The following is a 25,806-nucleotide window of genomic DNA, read 5'->3' on the forward strand; positions in this document are numbered from 1 at the left end:
ATCAAAAGCAGAGAAAATGTTTGTAATGCCAACATGTGACATCTGGAGGCTTGCACAGATGCTGATCTTCTGGTGGAGCAGTGGCTTGTTCAGGAGGGTTTGTCATCTCGAATAACAGCAAGCAGGATGGATGACAGAGCTGAATTAGGACCAGCAATAAAAGCTCAGAATGTAGTTTGGGTTCAGTAAAAAATGCTGTCTGGTATTCAGGAAAGACTCGAGTTTTTAAACCATGGATCAGAGTCCTTCTGGCAGAGACTGGAAGAGCATTTTCCTGGTGTTTTCTCCCTGTATCAGCCTGCATTGCTGAAGGAGGTAAAGAACCCCAAAGCCTGGCCTACTCAGTCCAGCACTGCAAGGCAGCAATGGCATGATTCTGTGGCCACCTGGACATAGATAAGAGTACAAAACTATTTCCAATTTTTTTTTTGTACTGATACCAGAACTAGAATGGTTAAAACTGACTGCTTGTGCCTGTTGTGTGGAGAACACCTTTCATAGAATCATAGAATCATAGAATTGCTCAGGTTGGAAAAGACCTTAAATATCTAGTCCAACCGCAACCTAGCCATACTACCCTAACTCTAACAACCCACCACTAAATCATGTCCCTGAGCACCACATCCAAATGTTTTTTAAACACATTCAGGGAAGGTGACTCAACCACCTCCCTGGGGAGCCTGTTCCAGTGCTTAACAACCCTTTCTGGAAAGACGTTTTTCCTGATATCCAACCTAAACCTCCCCTGGCACAACTTGAGGCCATTTCTCCTTGTCCTGTCATCTGTCACCAGTGAGAAGAGACCAACCCTGCTCTTGCTGTCATCATTTTCTAGAGAAGCCACCAGTGCCCACAGGCCTCATGGTCTTCTGAGCACAGCCCTGCCCATGGCAAGAGGACATGCAGATGCTCACCCGCACCCCAGCAGTGAGGAGAGGACCCACCTCTTCCCAGGGACCCTAGCACACTGTGATTTGGGGAGTTTTGGAATCCCCTCAGCGTGAGGAAAGCCTGCTCCCCACATTCTTGCAGTATCCCTATGTGTGCTGGCAGAAGTCACCTTGCGTGCCATGCTACTGCATTGCTTGCAGATTAGTTTCACGTTGTTCCTCTTCTCTCAGCCCAGGCTCTTGGCACTAGTCCTTTCTGAGCCTGTCTTTGACATCAAATATGATTTTTGGTTTAGACCTTTTTTTTTCCATTTACATTCTTCTAAATGAAAGCTTATTTTTCTTTCCTACCTCTGCTCCTGACCTCTGGTAGTCCTGGAATATTTCTTTGTATTAAATGGTCTTTAAAAGACCTAATTTTTTTTTTTTCCAACTTCTCATGTTTTTTTCCAGCTTCAATTTCTGTGACATTTTCTAGGTTGTTAGTGTTAAACTGAAATAAACTGTTTCTCTTCATTTCCATTGCTTTAAAAATATTTAGCCTACTGTAATTCCAGAGCCATTCTTAGTCTACTTAGTTACTGTTGTATTCAGTCTGAACTTAAATAAAAATGTGTCGTGCACTAATACTGACCCAGTACACACCTTGCTGGTCTTGAGACTGTGATCTCAGTTCCGTGTTTGGAAGGATTTCCCAAACTGGTAAACAAATCCGAGAACTGATAAGATGTGTTTCTTTAGTTAGGCTGCTTACAAAAGGGAGACAAGAGAAAGATGTTTTCTTTTTATCTAGTCTTCATTCTCAGTATTATCTATAATTGATGTTTGGAAGAATGGTGCATAGAAGAAATGAGAAGCATGACTCTACCTAAGGTAATGATATTTAGCTTGAACAGCAGTGTCATTTTGTACGATGGATTTGGGTCTGAAAGCCCAGTCTGAATAGTTTTCCTTACTATTAGACAAAAATTTAAAGAAATTCCAAACAAACAGTACCCCTTGCTATTCGCGTTAATCAGCTGCTTTTGATCCCATCAAAAACCTGGAAAAGCTAAAAGAAATTGGTTCTTGTATTCCTCAGAGATTATGTATTCTTACTATTTTTATGATTGCTCTTATCATCTTAGAAACTTTATATAGAAGTCCTTTTATGTTGTCCTAAAAAACGTAGTGCCTTCCAGTAAAGGCAGGAGGGTGAACAAATTGTTTTGCTTTGCATTATCTGTGAAACACAACACATGCTTCTGAAGCATGCTTACTGCAGAATTTAACGGCATCCTCTGGGAGAGAGCTCAAAAACAAATGGATCTCTCACAAAAAATCAATAGGCTGGGATCGCTTCTAGGACAGCTAAGGTCCTTTCCTGGTACCTTTTTACGTTGTTTCCTCAGGTTTGGAATTAAATTTGCTTAGCTCCATTAGAGTTTTTCATTATTATTATTATTCCCCTGCTTTTTCTCCCACAACTCATCTACAAATGTGAGTGTGTGTATCAGAGCACTTAGCAGATCCACCTCACAGAACAAAGGGAAACTTTGAATGTTAAATGAAATTAGGCTGTTTTTGTTAATGATTATTTTCCAGTGACTGTACAAAAAGCTTAAATCTGTAAACACAGGTAGAAACCCAGGTGGAAAGAAAGAAAATGAATAGCTGTCCCCTTTCCGTCTAGCCATGTACAGGGGCCCTGCAGCACATTCCTTTTTAGTATCAGTCATGCCAACAAGAAGGACCCGAAATAACCAGCTGTCTCTGCCTTCTGTTAACTCTGGAGGACTTTTTTGCCCACCTGGACACTGCAGGGCAAGCAGAGTGTCAGCTTTTTCAGTTTTGCTCAGGGCAGATTCCCCTATTACCAGGGAGCTGCTTCCAAAAACCCTGCCAGTCAGCACGACAGAAGTTCACCAAGGTCTTCTCAAGGGCACTGGACTCCAAGCTGGAAGTTTCCAGCTCCTGGGGACACTTCTGCCCAAGCTGTTGCTCACCTTTCAGCTCCACTACACCATCCACTCCCCACAGCTGTGCCACCATAGGGCACCACAGGGGGACCAGAATGCTCTTAAATCAGACCAGTACTGTGGCCAGGTGCAGTTGGACACCAGAGATGGGCACTGCAGACCGTCTGTGTGAGACAGAAAGAATCGCTGCTAGCAGCCAGTCTCTCTTTCTATACAATATAAAGAGATCAGGGAGCAGCCACACTATTAACTTCCCACACCTGGGTTGCATCCCTAGAGTGAGATACAGTGAACATGGGCTCTTGTGGTTATAGCAAATGCAGAAAGATATATAGCATCAATGGGAGGAGAGTGGCCAGGGCTACTGCACACTCATTAGTCTGACCTGCATAGCTTACAGGGCACTTGGCACCGGAGAATGTAGTTAAAAGTACAGGAAAATAGAAAAAAATCCACATCTGTTTATTGAAGGAGCTCATGTGAGGCCTGAAGAATAGTCTGAGCGGAAGGAAGTTCTGCACGACAAAACTAACCAGACTTCAGAGGAGGATCTCACCTGGCACCGCACAGAAGACAGTCACTTAACTGGAGGAGGTGACAATTAATAGGAGATGGCAATTAATAAAAGAGCTGCAAGGCAGCTGGAGAGGATACAGTTTGCTGTAATACAAGAGGAAGTATCCAACCAGGGAGAGCTCGCTAATGGGAGTTTCTAGAGGGTTGGTCTTATGATCAGTTTTATTTTTGGCCCTAAGGACAAGAGCACAACCTGTCACTGTAGTGTGTTAATGAATTTTGCAGCACACACAGAGCTAAAGTGCGTTGCCCATGAACTGGAAAATCAGGATATCAGAGAGGAATACTGGGTGACCTTGAACACCAGAGGGCTGATTTGCAGTGAAATGCAACTGTCTAGAGAAGATCAAGGAGGTCACTCAGGGATTAATAATAAAAACGTTTGTTGCTAAATGGTATCTCACTGGTTAGCATAGTTGGGGGAAGAATGTCTCTGGGTGTACTAGGCATAGAAGTACTAATGAGGCAGCAGTTGCACTTTTCTGGGATACTTTCTGCAGTCCCCATAGCACAGGGTAAACACATCTTTCTTGGACTGTGCTCAGGGAATGGCCACGGGACAGACAGGGGAAGAGAAGACATTTCTCAGTGAGGGCCAGGACAACTTGGCTTGCTTGGTGTAATAAAACGGATGCTGGGAGGAGATAAAACATCTCTTCAGAAGCACTGCAGGAGGAACACTCCAGAGAGGAAGAAAAGGACAAAGCTGGCACTTCTGTCAGTGCAGTAAAGATAAATTTAGCTTGGAGACAGCCATCCAATCTGAGGAGTTTGAAAGAGGAAAGAAAACCTAACTAGGTTCAAAATGGACACTGAGCTACTTATGATGATGGAGCTGCTTGAAATAATTAGGGTTTGGAAGTGATGACCTGGAAGATTGTGTCAAGCTGTGCATCGTAGTATCTAAGTGCACTGGTAAAATTTGCTATTCTGGTAAAAATGGTGAAGAGGAGGTTGCAGATATTTACAATGAATTTGGATTAATTTATATTTTGCTTAAGTGCAGCTTGCACTGGAGCTGATACTAGCAAACAGAATCCTATGTACACAGACATCTAAGGGTAGGCCTTTGTGGTAAAAGCGAAAATCAAAGCTAGTGCTTGCTTTGCACAGCATGGCAAAGTCCTGTGCGCTCCCTCATGGGTGTATGCATCAGATGGGGTGCTCATGGGCAGCTTAATGCTGGGTGACATATGATTTTTCAAAGGCACATTTATTGTCTTGTTTCAGCGAGTACTGTCTGACCTTTTAGAAGGATCATTTAAATGTCAGGGTCTTGGCCACTGTCATGTTATACACCTAGCAACGTTTAATTCCAAAACTAGGTAAAGAATGAAGAGAAGTATTGACCAAACATTTTAAAATGTATTTTTCTGCTTCACTCTTACTTTAAATGTATCAAACTGCAGTTAACCTAAATCATTATTACAGACTTACACTTTGAAATTTTAAGCATCTTATGCTTCCTGCTCAGTTATAAGCAATAAATGTGTCAGAACAAATCAAGAGTGATTTTATATGTCATTTTGCTCTAGTGTTAACTTAGTCATAACTGATAAGGTGGTACCACTGATATGTAGTGGCAATTGGGCTTCAGAAACTCAATTTGTGCCTTCTTTTAAAGGGCAGGGATCATAGTATCATGCTTGGGATCAGACAGTTGGTGGTGGCTGTCTGACCTTTTGTTACTGACCTTAGAGCAGTGGTGTTGTGGATAGCATGCCTTATAGGACTGCACCAAGAAACAGAAAGGAAAATTCTATGTGGTTAAATTCATTTGTTCATTTCCTATCTGTTCCAGTAATAGTTTCCATCAGAGGTATATGATTGTACTTCCAGTTTGAATATGACTATCTTCAGATTAGAATCATAGAATCATAGAATGGTTTGGGTTGGAAGGAACCTTTAGGATCATACAGTTCCAACCCTCCTGCTATAGGCAGGGACATCTAGACCAGGTTGCTCACAGCCCCATCCAGCCTGGCCTTGAATGCCTCCAGGGAGGAGGGATTCACAACCTCACTGGGCAACCTGTTTCAATGTCTCACCACCCTCACAGTAAAGAATTTCTTTCTGATATCTACTCTAAATCTACCCTCTTCCAGTTTAAAGCCATTTCCCCTCGTCTTGTTGCTACCTGCCCTTCTAAAAAGTCCCTCCCCAACTTTCCTGTAGGCCCCTTCAGGTACTAGAAGGCTGCTATAAGGTACCCCCAGAGCCTTCTCTTGTCCAGACTGAAAAGCCCCAGCTCTCTCAGCCTGTCCTTGAAGGGGAGCTGCTCCCTCTGAATTACAGCCCTCTGATTACAGCTACCTGATTTTGTTAAACTCTTGCATTGCTAAAGAAAAGACCATGTTATCATTGGTAATGGCCTCTTGGAACTTACTACTTACTATCTGGAGAGACCAGGTTAAGTGTGCTCTGAACTTGTAAGACACCGGCCTCCACGTAGTGTTCTGTTGTACAGCATGATTTCTGTGTTACAAATAATCATTGTTTCACTCTTTCCAAATTCAGCATCTTTTATTTTAGAGCACAGACACCAGAATTTTACAGGGTGGTGATTTGGCCGTCGCTGTAGATAAGAAAAATGCAGCCTCTCCATTTCCAGTGAGTAGCCTGCTGCGGGAAAAGAGGTATCCTTCAGCATCCTTAGGACAAGTGATAATAAATATCATTCTGATAGGAAAGTTAAAACCTCATAATGTGATGGATTGAAAACATGGTAAAAGAAGAAGGTATTTAAAAGTCTACGTCTTTTTATTTTTCTTTAAGAATAGAAATTGAACTATATAAAAACACTGCATGGGAAATTATAATGAATCAGTGGAGATGTCAAAACTTGAGTATTTGTAACAGTGTTGTCTTCAATGGAACCATGACTTTTCTCGTTACTCGTCCTAACACCGTTGCTGTTACACGGTGTATATTGAGTTTATGTTTTATTTGCTAGGAACATCTGTTGCTTTCTAAATAAAATCTAATACCAGTAAATTTCACTGTTCAGAGAAAGCATTGGCGTTAATGCTTGTAATAGGGGAAAAAGAAAAGAAAAAAAAGAAAGCCCTTATTGCAGTTTGTTAAAGTAATTTTATATAACTTCAATTGCAAGCTTATCTGCTTATCAACTACCCGTCTGCTCACAGCTCTGAATGCAATAAATGCATTTTGAGTATTGTTTTAAAATAGCTGCCATCGAGTTTCCTCTTACTAATTTTAATGTTAGGATAATTTCATCTCATCTTAATTTACCTTTTTTTTTTTTTTTTTTCTTACAGGGCTTCCGCTATCCCAGCCATTCAGTTTTATGCTTTAGTGAGAGATCCTGATTTCTTTCTATTTCTGCTCAGGAACTCATTGAACGTGTTCCATTTTGCGCTCATTAGGTTTTGCAGAAACTGCTTTGTGTCTGAGCATATCCCTTAGCACTATTACTCTGCAAACCTCTAGAAGCAGGTTCTCTGTTATGTGGTTTGAAGCTGACATCTAAATACTACGGATGAACTACATGTGGAGCTGTAGAGCTCAGCACTTTCAGCTTTTCTGTGCTATTTTTTCCTTTGTTACGCTCAACATTCCCTCATTTCTTTAGCTCCTTAATTTCCTTAAAGAAACAATCTTTTACTAAATCTAGTTACCCCCAGGCCTGCAGATTATGACAAGCACTTCTGAAATGAGTTTACAGAGATGTGGGGCTACTTCCTTCAACTGGAGGGAGAGCTGCCAGTGCTGTGCCAATGCTGTGCTTGTGCTGTGGTGGTTGTGGCCTGTCCCAGGCACCGCATCTGGTAAGACCTCCAGCACCAGCATGACAAAAGACTGAATTACAGCGATAAAGCATGTAAAAAAATCAAGGACTGCAGAAGTGTTAGAAAGTGATATTGTTCATAATTTGAGGACGGCCTGCAATTCAGCATGGCTCTGAGGACTCACCGCGTTGCTGGATTTGTGGCACAGCAAAGGGTGTCATGGACGGCACGCTTTGCAGACTGGGAGGCTTCCCACAGGCCCAGCCTCATCCCTGGCATCTTCCTCGTGTCTCGCTGTTTCCGGTGACCCTGCCAAACCCCATGGCTTGAGCCTCACAGCTCCTGAGAAGCCACTGGTATCTGTTTGCAGTCTTACGTATCCTTGATCGTGGCCATTAGGCCTCATGATCCCCACTTATGAAAGCCTCTAATGAAGCAAAGAGTATTGCCTGTGTCTCCATCTTACTTATTGAGATCAGTGCTCAAAGACAGAGTGCAAGCAATGTCAGTCTCTGCGGAGAGAGTACCTTATATTTGTCTGAAACAGATCCATGAACAATATGTCAATGTCCATACATATATAACTCTGAGGACATGTTCAGGATTTGGCTTCCTGAGGTGTAGTTTTGGAAGTTGAGGTATGAAAGTCAGTTTTCCTCAGTAAAAGTAGCTTATATCAGAAGATAAATGAAAGCCCTGTGGCTTTACCTGTAGATTTGCTGCTTGTAGAACAGTAGTTGCAATGCTTTGGTGAAGTCTCTTATAGTGCTGTTACGTTACCATGATGCACATATGAATAAAAGTGCTGTTGTCAGGGTGCTGTAGCCAAATTATTACCTCTCTGTTTTTCCAGTATTCAGTTTTTTAAAATGTATTTTTTTTATGTTTTAACTGAAAGTTTTAATGGCATTTTAAGTGCAGAAGGGAAAAAAGCCAAGTGATCATATGCAAATTCACATAAACAAGGTAGTATGAACTGAATAGATAGCAGTGAAAATAGATATGTCTTTAGGTTCTTTTACGTGAGAAAAAAAGGAGAGAGTTTTGCAATGATGAGAACAGCTTTGATATCATTACTTGAAATAGCTGCAAGCAGAAGCCATAGATAATAATAATTTTCAAACTGTAGAGGTTGAAAGCTCCAAGAAGCCAAAAATGACTGCAGCTGCCTTAAGTGATGGTGGAACAAAGCCATCTTGTTGTGAATAGTTTATGCAGATGAAATATAATCACAGAATCAAAATACACAGTCATCAGGTTTGAAATCCAAGAGGCATGTGTACCACCTGCCTATCTCAGGGTGTTGGAGGGGCTCCATGTCATCAGCCATCTCAAAGAATCATAGACTAAAGAAACAGCTTTGATGTCTACAATTAGATAGCACAAGGGGGCCGTTACTTCAAACACAAAATTATTCCTTGTCTGCAGTCTTGTCTCCAGGCATTCAATGAGGCAGATTGTTCCTGTTTTAAAATAATGCTTCAGGACTCAATGCCACTTTTTTCTGGAAATGATAAATGGAAGTTAATGACAGATCGGAAATGATTTCCAAGTTTTGCAACTGGCAAATACGACCAGAGGATCCATGAGCTTTTTAAATCCATTTCTATGCGCTTCAAAGGATTGCTTGTCAATAACTGGGCAATCAAATTTATAGAAAATGTGGCCAGGGTAACTCACCACTCCTGAATTATTTATGACCTGATCATAGCATTTGTTTCCTCATTATAAAATGCCTGCATGAAATAATTCACCGATAACCTTTTGCTTTTGTATTCATAGAAGAAAATGTCCACTGCAATTATTAATGTTTTAATAGCCCTGCAGTTTCAGTAATCGCTTGGTGACATTATAGTTTGGTGGGGTTACTTAACTTCTACTAATCTTAAGTACTAAATACATCACTATAGTTCTGCTGCCTCATCAAGAAAAAGGAACAATATTAAGGGAGAGAAAGAGTAACAATATTGAATAAACAATTCTGTGACTTTTAGGACATTTTAATTTCTTTTTATAACAAATGAAAAACAGTTAAGTACCAGATACATGAAGTTTGTGTCTGAAAGCAACTCTGTTCTTTCTTGACAAAGTAAGCAATTTATTGATGAACTCACAGATTATGCGATCATTTTTCTTTTTTGAATTCATAAGAAATAACAAATATGTGCATATATGTATGGTCCAATGCAGAGTTGAGTCTAGATTGCACCAGCTGAATAGCAGGTCTTCCATTTTTCCTTTCTAAGTTGTCATCTTAAATGCATAGCAGAGGCTGAGTTGGTGTAAAATGAAATCAGGCATTGATCCATCTTCTTTAAATTCATGATGAATTCCATTATTAGGAATGAAAACCTTGGTATACTGTCACTTAAGTCTACTTTCCTTACCTTCCTGTTCATGCCAGTCATTTAAGTAATGATTGCCCATCACTAGTCATATGAGTGAGCTGTGATTCAGCTGACCACAGATAGATATCTACATGCAATACTGACATCTGTATGTAAGCTGGTTACCTCAGGCTGCCTTTGCAGAGTAAAATGCATTTTTTAGGATCCAATTCATGTCATCCCAGATTAGGTATCTAAAATAGATCAGATGATCTGCATCCTAAAAATGATCATTTTAGTTGACTGTAAGTGGAAGGAAGACTATCTTAGATGTTTGCTTTGTTCAAAGTTAGATGATATAAATCCTTGCTCAGCTTAATCATAAGTGCCCAGAGGAGTTGTGATATGGTCCTTCTTATGTAAATGTATGGTGACTATGTTTCTTGGTCTAAACGGCATAGTGCCATTCAGTGCTCCTCGCAGACAAGTAAATCCTGTTCAGTACAAAGACCAAAAGTAGAACAGTCGTGTTGGGACTGCATTTCATATGGATTAGCTTTTCATGGTGACTGAGTACCCAAGGTATGTCCACATTCTTTCCATAATGACTCAGTTTGGGAAACAGCACCGCACTCTGATTGTATACATACAGAAGTGGTTAATACTTCTTAGAAGATATATGTAATGGTCTTGCCCAGATTAGATCCTGTTATGAAGGGAAATGTGTATCATATTACAAATAATAATAATATCTGGCCTTGCCTCAGCAAGCTTACAGGAGGCTTATTTATAGAGAATAAGGGAGAAACCTGAATGCAAGTAGCATTATCCCGTGGAAAACTTTAGGAATTATATATGGCAATTCTTCTTTCATGGAATAGAAGTCAAAGAGATGACACATTGAGTGCTGAGACTTTTTACGTTTTGTGGTTAATTTAGGACAATGCCTTAATGGTGATTTTTCCTGTGGGTTTTTTCCCTTTAGGATGATTTCCAGCATGCAGCCTCAGAAACCAACTGGGAATCAGTCACAAGCTCTGTCTCAGTAAGTAGTTTGTTTCTATTTTGGATTGATAGGCTTGAATCCAAATCACTATCATAGTACCTACACAGAGGAACCATGTACTCACCTTTGGCAGAGGTTGAAATAAGTCCTTATCAAACTCCTGCTTTTTAACCAGTGTATTTTTAAAGAGAAAAAAATTCAAAGTATGCCATCAGCTGTTGTGACCAGCCATTGGGAAATATTTCTTGCTTCCAAACTCATCCTCCTAAGGTGAAAATAAAAGGTACAAACTCCTTACAATTTTCATTTATAAAATGTCTTGATCTAAATAGAAGACTAAAAACAGGCTGTCAGAAAAGGGATTTAACTTTGAATTCTTAATATAAGATTTTTTTAAGATTTTGTAATAAAACACTGTATCTAAAGTCTCCATATCCAGCAGTGAAATTTGATTCAAAAAGAGGAAATGGAAAGGGAAAGGGAGAAGAAAGATGGAAAAGGAAGAGGAAGAGGAAAAGGAATAAAAAGGAAAAGGAAGAAAAGGGAAAGGGGAAGGGAAGGGAATTGTACATTTATTTTTCTCTTCATTGCACTTGATTTGTGCTATTGGCTAAAAACCTGTCCCCTCCTGCATTTCTCAAGTAAATTTAAATTCTGGGCCTATATTGTTAGAAGTAGCAATGTAGCATTAGAATTCTTCATATGAGCAGTCCTCTTCTGTGTACTCCATAGCTTGTCAATGCCATGTCACAACTCTTAGAAACTCCCCTTAAAACACGAGTGCTCAAAGCAGAATTTGAGAATAGTCAGATCCGTGTTTGGAGCATTCATGGAAGAGAGTTTACTGACAGCACCCTTGTTTCAGAAGTTAAGAGGAGATGCCAGTGGAGGAGCAGAAAATAAAAGAAGAGTAAATCCTACAGATTAATGTCTAAGCCAGACACCAAGTAGAGAGAAAATTCTGTAGTGCCAAAATTAAAAGAAGTTAATCCAGTCTCATCTGCAGTTGCCCTTGAGTTTGCAGCTACCACTTGCTCTTTGTGATAAAATGCTATGGTAACCTTGAACTATTTCTGTTGAAAGTCCTCAGTAGTAATGTTAGCCAGTCTGAGTTCTGCCTGTGCCAAGAGGAAGATGCTAAGAGACTGTTTTATTGAAAGATATAAACTCAATTTTTATTCTAATATGGGATTGAAGTAAAGAATCTATCTGATAGAATATGTTGTTTAAAAATTTGGTAGTCTGAAGTTCCAAGAATGTACCCGGAGAATGGTAGTCAGTAGCTCAATGTCCAGATGGAGATGAGTGACGTGGTGTCCCACAAGGGTCAGTACTGGGACCAGTGGTCTTTAACATCTTCATCAGTGACAGCTACAGTGGGATCGAATGCACCCTCAGCAAGTTTGCAGATGACACAAAGTTGTGTGGTGCAGTCCACATGGCCAAGGGATGGGATGCCATCCAGAGGGACCTATATAGGCTTGAGCAGCGGGCCCAGGTAAACTTAATGAGGTTCAACAAATCCAAGTGCAAGGTCATGGCAGTCCCCATGATCAGTACAAAGTGAGGTATGTAAGGATAAAGCACAGCCCTCGTGAAAAGGACTTGGGGTACTGGTGGATTGCAAGCTGGACATGAGCCAGCAATGTGCGCTTGCTGCCCAGAAAGCCAAACATATCCTGCGCTGCATCCAAAGCAGCATGGCCAGCAGGGCGAGGGAGGTGATCCCGTCCCTCTTCTCTGCACTGGAGAGACCTCACCTGAGGTACTGCATTCAGATGTGGAGTCCTCAGTACAGGAGAGACATGGACCTTTTGGAGCACTTCCACATGAGAGCCACAAAAATGATCCATGGAATGGAACACTTCCCTGTGACGACAGGCTGAGAGACCTGGAGCTGATCAGCCTGAAGAAATGAAGGCTCCAGAGAGACCTGATAGTAGCCTTTCAGAATCTAACAGGGGGCTATAAGAATGAAGGGGACAGACTCTTTAGGGTGTGTTGTGGTAGGACAAGGGGAAATGGTTTCAAACTAAAAAAGGGGAGATTTTGACTGGGTGTAAGGAAGAAGATTTTTACAATAAGGTTGGTAAGGCAGTGGCACGTGTTGCCCAGAGATGTGATGGATGCCCTGTCCCTGGAGACACTCAAGGTCAGGCTGGGTGGCACTTTAAGCAACCTGACTGAGCTGTAAGTGTCATTGCAGGGGAGTTGGACTAGGTGACCTTTAAGGGTCCCTTCCAACTCAAACGATTCTATGGTTCTATTAGAAAATGTAAGGCAAGGGCTCCCTCATCAGGTAACTATGAAAATACGATCACGTATATGGTAAACACCATGTTAATTATCCTCCTTAACATCATAAAGAGCACAATATGTCGAACAGTAATCCAGGTGTTTGGGGTTTTTTTTATACTGAAAAATTTTAAAAAACTTAATTCATTTTCTACACCTACTCATTTCTAAACATTTGTCGTTACTATGTTAAAGGCAGGGAAGTTCAATACCAATATTACAGCTAAAATGCTGATGGCCGCAGAAGCTTACAGTTAAACCAGTAGCAGAACCCAGGTTTCTTCATTTTCTCCAGTTTCATTGTTTTTCCTACTCCATCCCCTATCCAACCAAACATACCATCTCCCATTTGGTGTTCATTGGCACCCACTAGCCCTTTTTTATCCTCAGACAAAGTAATATGGAGAGGTTGAGTAATTTTTCCCAAAGATACCAAGGCAAAAGGTCCAAGGGCAGGCACATTCTTCAAGAGGGGAACATTCAGATGTGCTGCTGTGGCCCTAAGGGTGCTAAAGGGCAAACCTGGACCTGCCAGATGCTGACAAGATGACATTTTGTTCTGCTTTTAGTAAGTTAATATGACTGATATGTTTTTTCCTGAAACCCACAGGTAACACAAAGGACCGTTCTAGGATCTGGGTTAATTACAATGCTTAGAATGAAAATTTGAATTTGAGTAAATGCTCTCATCTGAGATTGTCTCAGACATACAACCATATTTCTTGTTTTCCCTCAGAATGCTAAAGCCAGTACTTTTGTCCTTAACACAGAATGGCTAACCTGTAAAAAAAAATTAAACAAAATTGACTCCTTTTTAAGTTAGTTTCCTTAATTTGTGATGAAATATTACGACCAACAAATAACTGTGATGCACACTGACAAGCCTGCCAGCTTCACAGTACAAATAGAAAATAGAATGGGGGAAATGCAGTAGAAATTTTGAGTAATAGCAGTGACAGGAAAGATATTTTTGTATCCTGTGAAACTAGGATTTCAGTGTTCAGTGCTTTAAAGACATATAGAAGAAATACATAATGTGGAAAGTCTTTGCTATTGACCGCCTCTTGTCCTCTTTGGATGCTATCTGAGAAACCAGATTACAACGAGCCAAGCTCTTCTGTAGCCCGTGTTTTGTTCTTGGCAGGACAAAAGAGAGGCAGTTGGGTTGGCAGCTTTGAAGTTTCTTTTGGGTCTGTCACATGATATAGCTGCCAGTAGGTTATCTGGGCTGTTGCAATAATTCCTCTTCATTTGGCTGTCACTGAGAAAAAAAGTTAAGCTTTCTTCTTTAAGCAAACTAGGTTGCACAAATCTCTCAAGTAGGGGCTTTAGTATGAAAAGAAAATGGGGAATCCCTGCTGCCTGTTAGTTTGAAATGCCCTGCAAATTCACAGCCTGACCCCTTCATCTGTTATGAAGTGGCACCAGGGAAGACAGTATGTTTGGATTTCCATGTTGTGCTCCACTGGGTCGCTGGAGTAAACCACTTTTTGTGCTGATGATTCTTCAGCATCCTTGCAGCTTCTCCCTTTGTCACTTCTGACAGGGATTGGGGATGGACGGTTCGTGGCCAGGCTGTGATCACAGACCAGTCACACACTCTTCCCAAAAGGCCAGTTGCATTTCGATGCATTTTTCTTTTGTAACCTCAAAGACTGCATTAGCACACTGCACAGTGCTGAGTGACTGCACTGTAGATAGCAATGCTGTGTTTCACTGGCAGGAGCTTCTCATTTCCCAGGGCTCCCATCTCTTTGGCAGTCTCTATTTCAAGCCACTTAGAAGTCAGGAGAGATGCTTTGAGGTATACCTTCCCTTGTAGTGGGGCATGAATTTTGAGAGCCATCTGCACTGCATCTTAGCACTGCATTGTAGAGGCACTACAGGTGTAAGCGGGCCCTCTGAAACTTCTTGTGCTGTTCATTATAAGCAGCAAGGCACAGCATGGCTTTCTTGACCATGCTATTGTAAAGCTTTCCAGTTATTCTCTTTTTTGTATGTAATAATTTGGACTGTCCATACGTTGAGAAAACGTAAGCAATAAAAAATTAAGGATCATAAGTTTTGTGATATAACTAACAGGCAAAGACAAAACAAATGATTACTTCAAAAACTATTTTAGCAACTATTGAAGGATTCAGTCCTGCAAACATATGAGTAACAGATGAGATGAGTCTGTCGTTACTACTCAACCGAGTGAAGTTAATCACAGAGATTAATGGTTTAACATATGTATTTTCTTGAAGAACAGGCAAAAAATTATTTTGGAGGGACCATTACTTTTAAATGTCATATTTCCACTACATTGTTTCAGAGCTGAGATTTCAGAAGAGAAGAGTTTCTTCGTTTTCCGGGGCTTTGCACTATAATTTGACTTAAAAAACAGAAATCAAACAAAGCACTTGTGTTATGTTATGCATTTTATTGGAGAAAAACAACTATTTTGATTGTGGTTCTCCAGAAAGTAACAAGTCTGCAGTATTCGTTTTGCACATTTTACACAGATATTATCAGGTGTTGTGTTTTGACAAGGAAAAATGTGGTATCAGGATTCTGATTAATGTGTTTCTAAATCACAGTTAAGAAAAAAGTTTAAAGTTAATTCCAGTAAAAATGAAATAGCTGCAGTCTTTCTGCAAAGTCAAGTTATGCCCCAGACTTAATGGGAACCAGAAATGCTCAAAAAGTGATACTTGGCTCTTCCTGCTTAGAAATAATATTCTATTTGGTATTATGATATTATTGTGAGGATAACTCTATGTTGGTAATCCTAATATTCATTATTACATTACTGAGATCCAAATATCACATTTTCATTTTTTAAGCATGCTTTATTTTTCAGTATAAATCTTGGGAATAAAAAGCCATCTTTTCAAGTCTTTAACTAAGCCATATTTGTAGTCCAAATTGTCTGGGGTGAGGGGGGGGGAGTGCAAGAAAATCTATAGGGGCTGTTGTCTTTGTCTTTTTCTGCTGCAGTTTCTGAACTGCCTCTTACAGATTTACCAACAGACCTGGCAGAACTGTGAAGGCATCACCCCAGCACTGTAAAGCACCTCTGTGCTGTGGTCATGGCCATCCCAGTGGTTTCTCAAGACATTTCCCGTATTTCTTGGCACATGTGCAAACCACCTTCCCCTCTGAGGGCAGTGTAAGTGGTCAGTCCAACACTACTGTCCCTCCCCACATCTCCTCCTGGATTTCATTGGGAGTTTGGTGTCTCTTCTCCTTACAAAATAAAACACAATCGTAGCACAGCCTGACCAAAAGATGGCCCAAAGTAGCTGTTTCAGTCAGCAGTGATACAGGACTGTTGTTAATTGTTTTGAATGGTGATGTAATTTTTCCAAGTACACTGAGATGTATGTCACTCTTAGGGGGTCTCCTATCCCTCTCCATCAGTGACCGACCCTACGCTCACGGCAGAAGCCCTGGATCAGACCATTGCTGCATTTGATACAGTGGAAGATCTGCTTAAACACTTTAATCCAGACTCCTGGAAAGAAGATCTCGAGAATTTGTACACAGAAAGTGGCCACCATTATCGAGGCAGGAGCTACCATGACAGGAAGTCCAAAGGTAGGAAAAAGCACGAAGTACATCTTACGTGGGAAAAGCAGGCTATTCCTTTGCTCCTCTTAGAAATGTCCGTTGTTCAAGTATGAGATTCTATCGCCTTTTTTTTTTCCTGAGCCATAGGGCAAGCTGCCATCGGTTACAACCAGGAATGAGGCTGAAAACTGCCCACAACTGCTCACAAACACAAACATAGACCCATGTGTAAAGTACAGATGGTTCTCAGCTTCACTCTCTTAAACATTACTTTATGTGTAAGGCATAGGGCTCCTAATTACCTGCACTATCATCCTCCGTTAAATACCCTGTTTGGGATTGTTCTTTGTTGAGTGAGAAATAATCACTTTTATCACATTGTGCTTAGGGAGGCATCTGCTGCAGACACCTGTACATGCAGCTGTTTTTTTTAGGATGTGAGCGTCTCGCTGTTTTTCATTATGTTGCCAGCAAACATTACTATGGCTTAACATCTTTGTCTGTAATTGAGCAAAGAACACATTTCTGGGTTATGTTTCTTGTTTCCTTCTGTTAGTTCAAATAATCTTGGCCCAGGTCAAGTATCATTCTCCCAGGTCACTGCTGGGCAAGAATCAGAAATCGACAGAAGCCAAATTACATTCCTGGTGGGCAGTTTACATGTGGCCACCCTGTCCCAAGCGTAAGAGGCAGAGTTATGGGCTCTCCCATGCCAGCTGACCTTGCAAGCACTCACAGGATACTAGTTATACAGCCAACTTAGGCTGCGGTTTATAAAATGTGTTGACTATCTCTGATTTTTGGCTTGGCATTTCAAAGAAATCTGCAGTAAAACCCTGAGCATCCATCTATTGAAAGCTGGATCCCCTTACTTAACTCCATATTAGCTCACCAAAAATTTCAGACAACCACAACACCCCATGTTCTGTGAATATGTCACCTGCCTGCAACTGCATCACTGCTGAGATCAGTTCGATCTCATTTAGGAGTCTTTGAAACAGGAAGGCTGGGTTCAGCACTAAAGACATATATCCAAAAGAAATTAAAGGTCTATTTTAATTTTAATAGAAGATAATTAGAAACCTGGATCCTATCTATCTGGTTCTGCTCTCCAGATTTCATTTGTTTCTCAGAGCATATTTGACCGTGTACCCCATATAGATATATACACATGACCACATACATATAAAATAACATTTGCTGCTTTATGTAGGCTGCTCATGTTGGATACAGGTATCAATCTGGTCTTCTGGTAGTGCTCAGAAAATCCAGATCTATAAAGGTTTTTTCATTTAGTATAAATGTAATTCATCTTCTTGTCTTACAAAACACTGTAAAAATATGAAGATTTTTCCAGTTATTATTTTAATACTTCTTGATTTATTTTATTAAGATTTATTTTGTCTTGGCTACGGGAACGAGCACCAAAAAAAGTTGTGTAACAGTTTTTCCCTCTTCCTTTCGTCTTCAAAGTAAAGGCCAAATTCCCTGACTGTTAGCAGCCCTCTGGACAAAAGTGCCTCAGCACAATCACCTTCTTAAAAAAAATCAGTTAAGAATTTTTATTTAGTCATAAACTGTTGAGAAGATTAAAGGTTTGTTCTTGGATGATGTCAGGAGCAGGGAATAGTTTTAACAAGTCTTTAAATTGGAACTGCTTGGTATATTTTAAGCACAAACACTGTAGATCTCTGGGGAATGGTTATAGATGCTGGGATAACCTTGCAGCAAAAAGAGCAATAGATTATATCATCCTTTATTTCAGATATCTATCGTTTCTGTTTCTACTTCCAGCTTGGGTTTTATTCCTTATCCTTAGTCAGAACAGCTATGGAGCACATTAGAAAAATTTGATGTCATCTCTGCCTATCATCTTTCACAGTATTTTCAGAACATGTCATATAAATTATATAAATGAACCTCTAATGATTTTACTCCTATCCAACTCTCTGCTCATACCAAATTGTGCCAGAAAATTGAGTTTAAGAGGTGGTATTGCTGAATGTCAATTCTGATGACAGGAAGATATAATAAATGACATTTAAATAGTACTTTTTCTTAATTTTGCAATGAGTAATCCACAGAGATAGGATCAGCATTACGGAAATAATTACAGCATTTTAGCAAAGCTGAAACTAACAGGACCGTAGATTAGATGAAGTGGGAAAGCATCAAGAGATTGCCTAATCCAGCCTCCCTGCTAAAGGCAGAGTCACCTACAGCCTTAGGCTCATCCTAGGCTCTGAAAAAATCAGGTCGTATCAAAGTATATCCCTTAAAATAATTTCTTTTGCTTTACACCAATGTGTTGTAGCCAACCTTGGCATCGTAGCTATTACAAATACAAAGCGTCTATAGAAGGCTATTGCTGGCTATTTGATTATTTCATACTGTTCTTAGCAAGAACATAAGTACATATGAAAAAAGAAAACAGCTATGCTCTCCAGTTGTGTTCAACTTCTGTACTAATGGGTCTCTATTGTTTTAGAGAATCATAAGGAACATGTTTAGAAGTGCTTGAAGGAAACTTGTTCATCTTACAGGGTTTTTTTTTGAAAGCATCAGCATATTAACTTGATAATATTAGAAGAACTCCTCAGACACAGTGCTGTAAGCAGTTCCAACCATCAGTTAAACACCTTTTAACTTTTCCTATGTTTGTTTGCATTTTTCTTTTGTTATTCACTCTGAAGTGTTATATTCCATTGAAAAATGCATTAGAAGTTAAAAAAAAAGGTTAAAACCTCTGCCTATGAAATGACCTGTGTATAAAGATTTAGGAAGAAAGGAGAGAAAAAATTCAGTATCTGATCATAGAATTTGATCCAAATGTCTACATAAAGAGTCATCTTTAGAAATACATGTTTTTTAATAAATAGACCTCAAAACATGGGGGTTCATTCTGGTAATAAGCAAGACTACACATGCCTCAGATCATTTTCTTTTTGAGAAACAGTATGCAAGAAGCCTCTGGCTATCAGAAGGAATTAATCAGGTGGGATATTCTTGTAACAACATCTGTCTACAGTGGCGACTTTACAAGTTAAACAAATAAATACTTGCTAGCATTGCCAAACTGCTCTCTAAAAGGGGAGTAGCAAGATGAGACCACAAGTCTTAGTGGAATGTTTCTGCCATCCATTGCCCAGCAGGTTCCCAATATCAAGCAAGTCTCGCCATGTCCTTAACAATACCTTTTAATTATCACTGTTGCAGTGCTTTAGCAAGAAGTTAAACAAAGTTTGAACTCAGGAATGTCATTTCTCAGGAGTCTGCAAACAGTGGCCAATAAATTACTGCAGACATCCATGTACGCTTCCTTGAAAGGTTCTGGGATTGCTGCCAGCAACTTTCAGTGCATCAGACCTCGCTCATGGCGCACGTGAATATTCTGAGTAGATGAAATACCTTCTAGAGTAGCTGCTAATACAACTTATTCCCTCTGCTAAAAAAACAGCATAATTCTTCCTCTCTTCTTCAGTTGGGAACCAAGGTGTCTGTTGCATGCAAATGGCGCACATTCTTTCATTTCACAGCATAATTCAGATCTACGTGCACATTCTTCCTCCACTGTAACAAATGAGATTTTCCCTCTTGCTTTATGTGACGTTATTGTAAGTCATTGCAGTGAAAGCTTTTCTTATTAAACCTTTTTTAAAAGCTAATGAAACTTGCAGCATATTATTTATCACTGGAATAAGCTGTTCAATTCCATTGATTTCAATGAAGCTATGTCCATTTACGACAGTGATGGTTTGGCCTGCTTTCGCTACTTGACCCATACCACAGCTGATAATTGGTTTCCCAGTCTATAATAGGCCCATATATTGTGAACCTTGTTTCGTGCAGACAGTTACAATCCCACTGAAATTCTGATCTCTCGTTTTTCTGAAATAATAGTTTCCATATTGAGGAGGTTCATCTTGGTATTGTGATTCTGACTTAAATCCAAATCTCAGCATCTTTTCTCCAGCTCCCAAGAGAAAGATTTGGGCAGCTCCCAGAGTTTTCAGGTGTATTTAACAAACTGCTTATTGCAATATCATTAAGCATTGCAGGGGAATGCTGATTACCCTTAACCATATTTTGAAGACTAAAAGCCAAAGGGTTTGCTCAACACTCTCTATGGAAAAAAATAATTTCATTGATGTTAGTGTATTCTGGTTAGTAAACCAGTAGAAGGTTTAACTGTTTACTATATGTCGGGGACTGAATTTTCCATTTCAGGTTCAACCTCATCATAGCTGCAGGCAGCTGTAGCTGCTCTGAATTCCTCTGACTGCTCATACAGTGATTCTGCACTACCTGACACATCTCAGGCACACACGCAGGTGTACAAATACTGGATATAAGGGATGCAAGACATTCATGGATCTGGAAGTGAGCTTTGGGCCCCTGCGTGGCACACTGCTCGCACCACACTGCAGTTCCACCACATACTGATGCACAAAATATGAGCAGAGGCAATGAGTGCAAGCCTCTTGCATATACACATCTCTTTAGCTGACAAAAAGAGAACAGGAGTTAGAAATTTTAGCAGAACTGGCAGTGGTTTGCATGCCTTTGGCAAAAGACCCAACAAAATGCAGATTTCTGCAAGGAGAGGACAGAGAGTGGCTGGGCTGTCCCTTCTCTGTTTTCCTGCACATTGTGGGTAAATCCCTCAATGAGAGTTAGGCAGTTTAATGTCTTTGAAATTCTAAGCATTATATTCTGTGTATGTACAGGTGATGCTTAAGGTGGCCTGTTGTCAATGTAGTATAGTGCTGAGTGTCATCCCAAAATCTAGTTAGTTCCACACATCCATATTGCCTTCATAACAGACCAAAATCAGCCTTCTAAAACCGTATCATCGTGGTTTTATACCATATGGTTGGTGATGCCAATACCTTTTCAGAAAAGACAGCAAAGGCACAGACCTCTTGGAATTTTATTATCAGTCATAGATTATATGAATAATTTCGGTTACAAGAGCGCTCTGTGGATCACCTCACCAAAAATTCTGCCCATAACAGGACCAGCTTCAAATTTAGACCAGGTTACATAAGACCTTCCCTAGTCAAATTTTGAATATTTCCAACCAGAGCAATTCCACAACGTTTCGATAATTTTTCCCAGTGTTAATCACCCTCACCATGATGAGTATTTCTTTAGAAATGCCTTGCTACAACTTCTGATTTTTGCCCCTTGCCTTTTTGCTGTGCACTTTGAAGAAGAGTACGTCTCCATCCTCCCTGTAGCCTCTTTTAGATAGCTGGAGATATTAGAACCCCCATTAGACTACTCTCCAGACTAAACAAACCAGTACCCCTTCCTCACTGTGGCTGTGGTGGACCATCCTGTTCACCTTCACTGCACTCCAATTTTGTTGATCCTTCTCTTTCATTGAAGGAGCTCAAAACTGGACTCTAGCTGCTGCTTCACAGTAGCTGATTGAAGGGGAGCATTCACTTTCTGCAAGGGCAAACAGCTGATTCACATTCAGCCTGATGCCTACTAGGATGCCAAGTCTTTCTCTGCAATGCTGTTGCTTAGCCAGGGTGTTACTGGTCTGGACTGATGCATGGGGTTATTCCAAGTCAGGTGCAGGAATTTCCATTTGTTGTCCCTGAACCTCATGGGGTTATTGCCTGCATATTTCTCTAGCCTGCTGAGATCCCTCTGAAAGGCAGCTCTCCTGCATAAGGACAATTTTCTGTAATTGGATGGCACTGACAAACATGCTGAGGATAACTAGTGAAGATCTTTAGCAGTATAGGCCCCAGCTTAGGTAACTTGGGGAACACCAGTAGTAACCAGGCCACAGCTGTACTTGGCAATTGCTGACTCCTTGGTCAAGCTACCTCGTCCTTCTGATTATCTAGCTAATTTGTAGTCCTCCTAACCCTTCATATGTCAGCAGTTTGACTTCAAGGATGTTGTAGATTACTGTGTTGAAAATGTTGCTAAGATCAAAGTAGGCAACACCAGCTGCTTTCCCCTCCTCCAACAAGACAGTCTTCTCACCAGAGCAACTTCTCAGATTGGTCAGTCACAGTTTGCCCTTGGCAAACCTATGCTGGCTGTTTCCAGTCACCCTCTTGTCTTTCATGTGCCTGAACATTGTTTTCATAGAGAATCACTTCTTCCTTTTACCATAATTAGCCTGACTGGTCTACAGCTGCTTAGCTTGGGGATGGCCTTGTCATATGGAATAGGAATACTGTGATGAGGGACCTGCCATCCCTTTACACCTCAGCTCCAGTCTGTGGCTGATGCATGAAAAGAGAGTTAAAATGTTGAGACAGGAGTATGTTAGGGCCATTAGTTTGGAACACTTACTGTGTTAACAGAATCTTTAACAGACTGCCTGTCTTTTTAGAATTAATCAGTGACCAGCAGCACAGGGTTTCTCTCCCCTGCAGTCTTTAAGGCTGTCCCTTCTAAATAAGACATGGTATTAGCTGCAGTCTACGATTTCAGTGCTTAACTCTCATTAGGATCAATGTTTCAATGTAAGCACACGCTTTAGTGCTATCAGAAATGAGAATAGGTTTAAGTGTAGGACTTTAGGGGAAGGAAGGAGCAAGCACTGTACCCCAAGTATCCATCTTACTGCTCCAGTGCATCTTTTTATGCCTGGCTTGCCTTCAAATTGAATCTCTGATGCAGACATTCTGTAATAATACTTTGAAGTTATTTGCATCCAGTCTACAGAACCTTTTTGTTGTAGTTTTAAATTAAGGACACTAGTGGTTTCAATTCTTGATAAGTAAAGCAGCAGGATTTCACACCAATCACACCAAGGCTCGGTTACGTTTTAGTCACAGCAGTGAAGAGATGCATGAAACTGACTGTACTGTAAAATCTCATTGTTACATGGATGAGGAAATAAATAGACTGGCTCCAAACAGTAGAACAATCCCAGGACTGGAAAAAAATACATATCAAAGCTTTCAGCAGAGAGAGCTGTTCAGAGTAAAATGTGATTTTTATTTTTTTTGTAAAGGGGGTTGCAAACCATGGTCTAAAGCTAATTAGGCAACGGGATCTGCTGGTGGGTGTCAGCATGATAGTACCAGTACATGCTGCTCACAGATGTTGCACAGTCACCTTGTCCCACCAAGCACAGGATTTTGGTAGAGCAAAGCCAAAAAGATTAGGTTTACCTCCAGATGACTTTTTGTATGACTTATGTATCTCTTCAACCTGTTATTTAATCTTTCCTTCTCTGCTTACAGTTATTTGTATAATTTCAGCATCACTGCAATAAGAGCTTTCCGCCATGGACTTAGTCCGTTTCAGACTGGACTCTGATACCTGAGATGTGATATACCAGAGGACAGAGTTCACATCTTAAATGAAAATTGTGCATTTGGGGGTCCTGAGAACTACTAATAAGTCATTTCCAGAATGCTGTGAATATTAAACTAGGGAGAATTCATGCAGTTGTATTGGAATTTTTCCAAAAATAGTTAATCATGGAAAAATACACTAGAAATCATGTATTTTTCCAGTGGTTGATTTTGGAATTCCGGAAAAATGCATCTGTTGAAAGCTTTGAGCTCTCATCAAAAATAGCTGATCTTTTCACATTGCATAGAGCAAAAGTTATCCTAATTATCTGGTTATTCCCTCCTATGCTTCAAGCAAGTCAACAGCTCTCCACAGTACTGACTCAGCTACAGCCTAAGAGACTGCAAAGACTTCTGAAAGTCATCAAAACTGGGCTTTTGCACACTACTGAGTAAAGCCTTTCCTCTCGTTTGCCTGGTCACCGCTTGCCATTTAAATTGAACAGGTTAAGCACTGAGACTAATACGTGTGACAGTGTGAAAAATATAATGGTCTCTGCAGGAAGGACCCTCACCCTGGTCCTTTAAATGCTTTCCCTCTCTGCCAGTCTCATTACAAAGACTCATTCCTGTGCTGACTACAACAGTGGTGACAATAGGTATCAGCTCAGTGCAGGATTAAGAACTGTTGAGCCTGAGGGGAAATCCTGTCTGTGATAGAGCACATTCTGTTCAGCCCTCTGGACATCTCCACCTGCACAGAGATGCCACTTGATGTCACCTAGGTCTGGGCCCTCTCTAATCATAGAATCATAGAATCATAGAATTGCTCAGGTTGGAAAGGACCTTCAAGATCATCAAGTCCAACCGCAACCTAACCATACTGCTCTAACAACCAACCGCTAAATCATGTCCCCAAGCACCACATCCAAACGGTTTTTAAACACATTCAGGGAAGGTGACTCAACCACCTCCCTGGGGAGCCTGTTCCAGTACTTAACAACCCTTTCTGTAAAGAAGTTTTTCCTGATATCCAACCTAAACCTCCCCTGGCACAACTTGAGACCATTTCCCCTTGTCCTGTCACCTGTCACCAGTGAGAAGAGATCAACCCCACTCTCACTGCAATCGCCTTTCAGGTGTTTGAAGAGAGCAATGAGGTCTCCCTCAGTCTCCTCTTCCCCAGACTAAACAGCCCCAGTTCCTTTAGTCGCTCCACGTAGGGCATATTCTCCAAGCCCTTCACCAGCCTTGTTGCCCTTCTTTGGACCTGCTCCATTACCTCCATGTCCTTTCTGTACTGGGGTGCCCAAAACTGAACACCATACTTGAGGTGAGGCCACACCAATGCTGAGTACAGGGGCAGGATTCCTTCCCTATTCCTGCTCACCACACCTTTCCTGATCCAAGCCAGGATGCCATTGGCCTTCTTGGCCACCTGGGCACACTGCTGGCTCATAGTCAGCTGACTGTCCATCAGCACACCAAGGTCTCTTTCCATCATGCAGCTTTCCAGCCACTCCTCCGCTTGCCTGTAGGGTTGCCTGGGGTTGCTGTGACCAAAGTGCAGGACCCAACACTTGGCCCTGTTGAAACTCATATGGTTTATCTTGGCCCATTGATGCAGTCTATCGAGGTCCCTCTGTAAAGCCTTTCTACCCTCCAGCAGATCAATAGTCCCTCCCAATTTGGTGTCATCTGCAAACTTACTGAGGTTGCACTTGATCCCCTCATCAAGATCATTGATAAAGATGTTGAATAGAAGCAGCCCCAGCACCGACCCCTGGGGGACACCGCTCGTGACTGGCCATCAACTGGCTTTAACTCCATTGACCACAACTCTCTGGGCCCGGCCAGACTCTTGCCGGAAGCCGGGCTTGTTTTATCACCTCAGCAGGAGTCCTGGTGATCAGTGCTGAATTAAAGTTCTGAGCATTTGTGCTTAGTCTAGAGCTGCACTATTGGCAAATGCCATCCGCGTCCACAGGCAGCCTCCCCAAGCAGGATCCTGCTTGTATCGGCATCTTTTCCCCTGGATTGCTGCAGTGCAGCCTGTGGAGGCTCTGGGCTTTCCTCTCAAGAAATTCAGTTAATCTGAAGGCAGAATATTTTCTGCTCTCTTTTTTCCTTTTGTTATTTTTTCTGTGTCAATCAGCTGAAACAAATATGAGGCAGATAG

The 25,806-nt window shown here is 41.0% G+C and overlaps 1 protein-coding gene across 4 annotated transcripts in view; it reads left to right on the forward strand.

The window, feature by feature from the left end:
* PDGFD (platelet derived growth factor D) overlaps positions 1-25,806 on the forward strand; it is a 145,068-nt gene that overhangs the window by 100,650 nt on the left and 18,612 nt on the right. For all 4 annotated transcript variants that reach the window (XM_021380804.1, XM_021380796.1, XM_021380819.1 and 1 more), the window contains 2 exons: positions 10,486-10,545; positions 16,179-16,380. In XM_021380804.1, the coding sequence (XP_021236479.1) occupies positions 10,486-10,545; positions 16,179-16,380 (262 nt within the window). The remainder of the gene's footprint in view (positions 1-10,485; positions 10,546-16,178; positions 16,381-25,806) is intronic.

Source organism: Numida meleagris, chromosome 1 (assembly GCF_002078875.1).
Source record: "Numida meleagris isolate 19003 breed g44 Domestic line chromosome 1, NumMel1.0, whole genome shotgun sequence".
NCBI classification, from domain to species: domain Eukaryota; kingdom Metazoa; phylum Chordata; class Aves; order Galliformes; family Numididae; genus Numida; species Numida meleagris.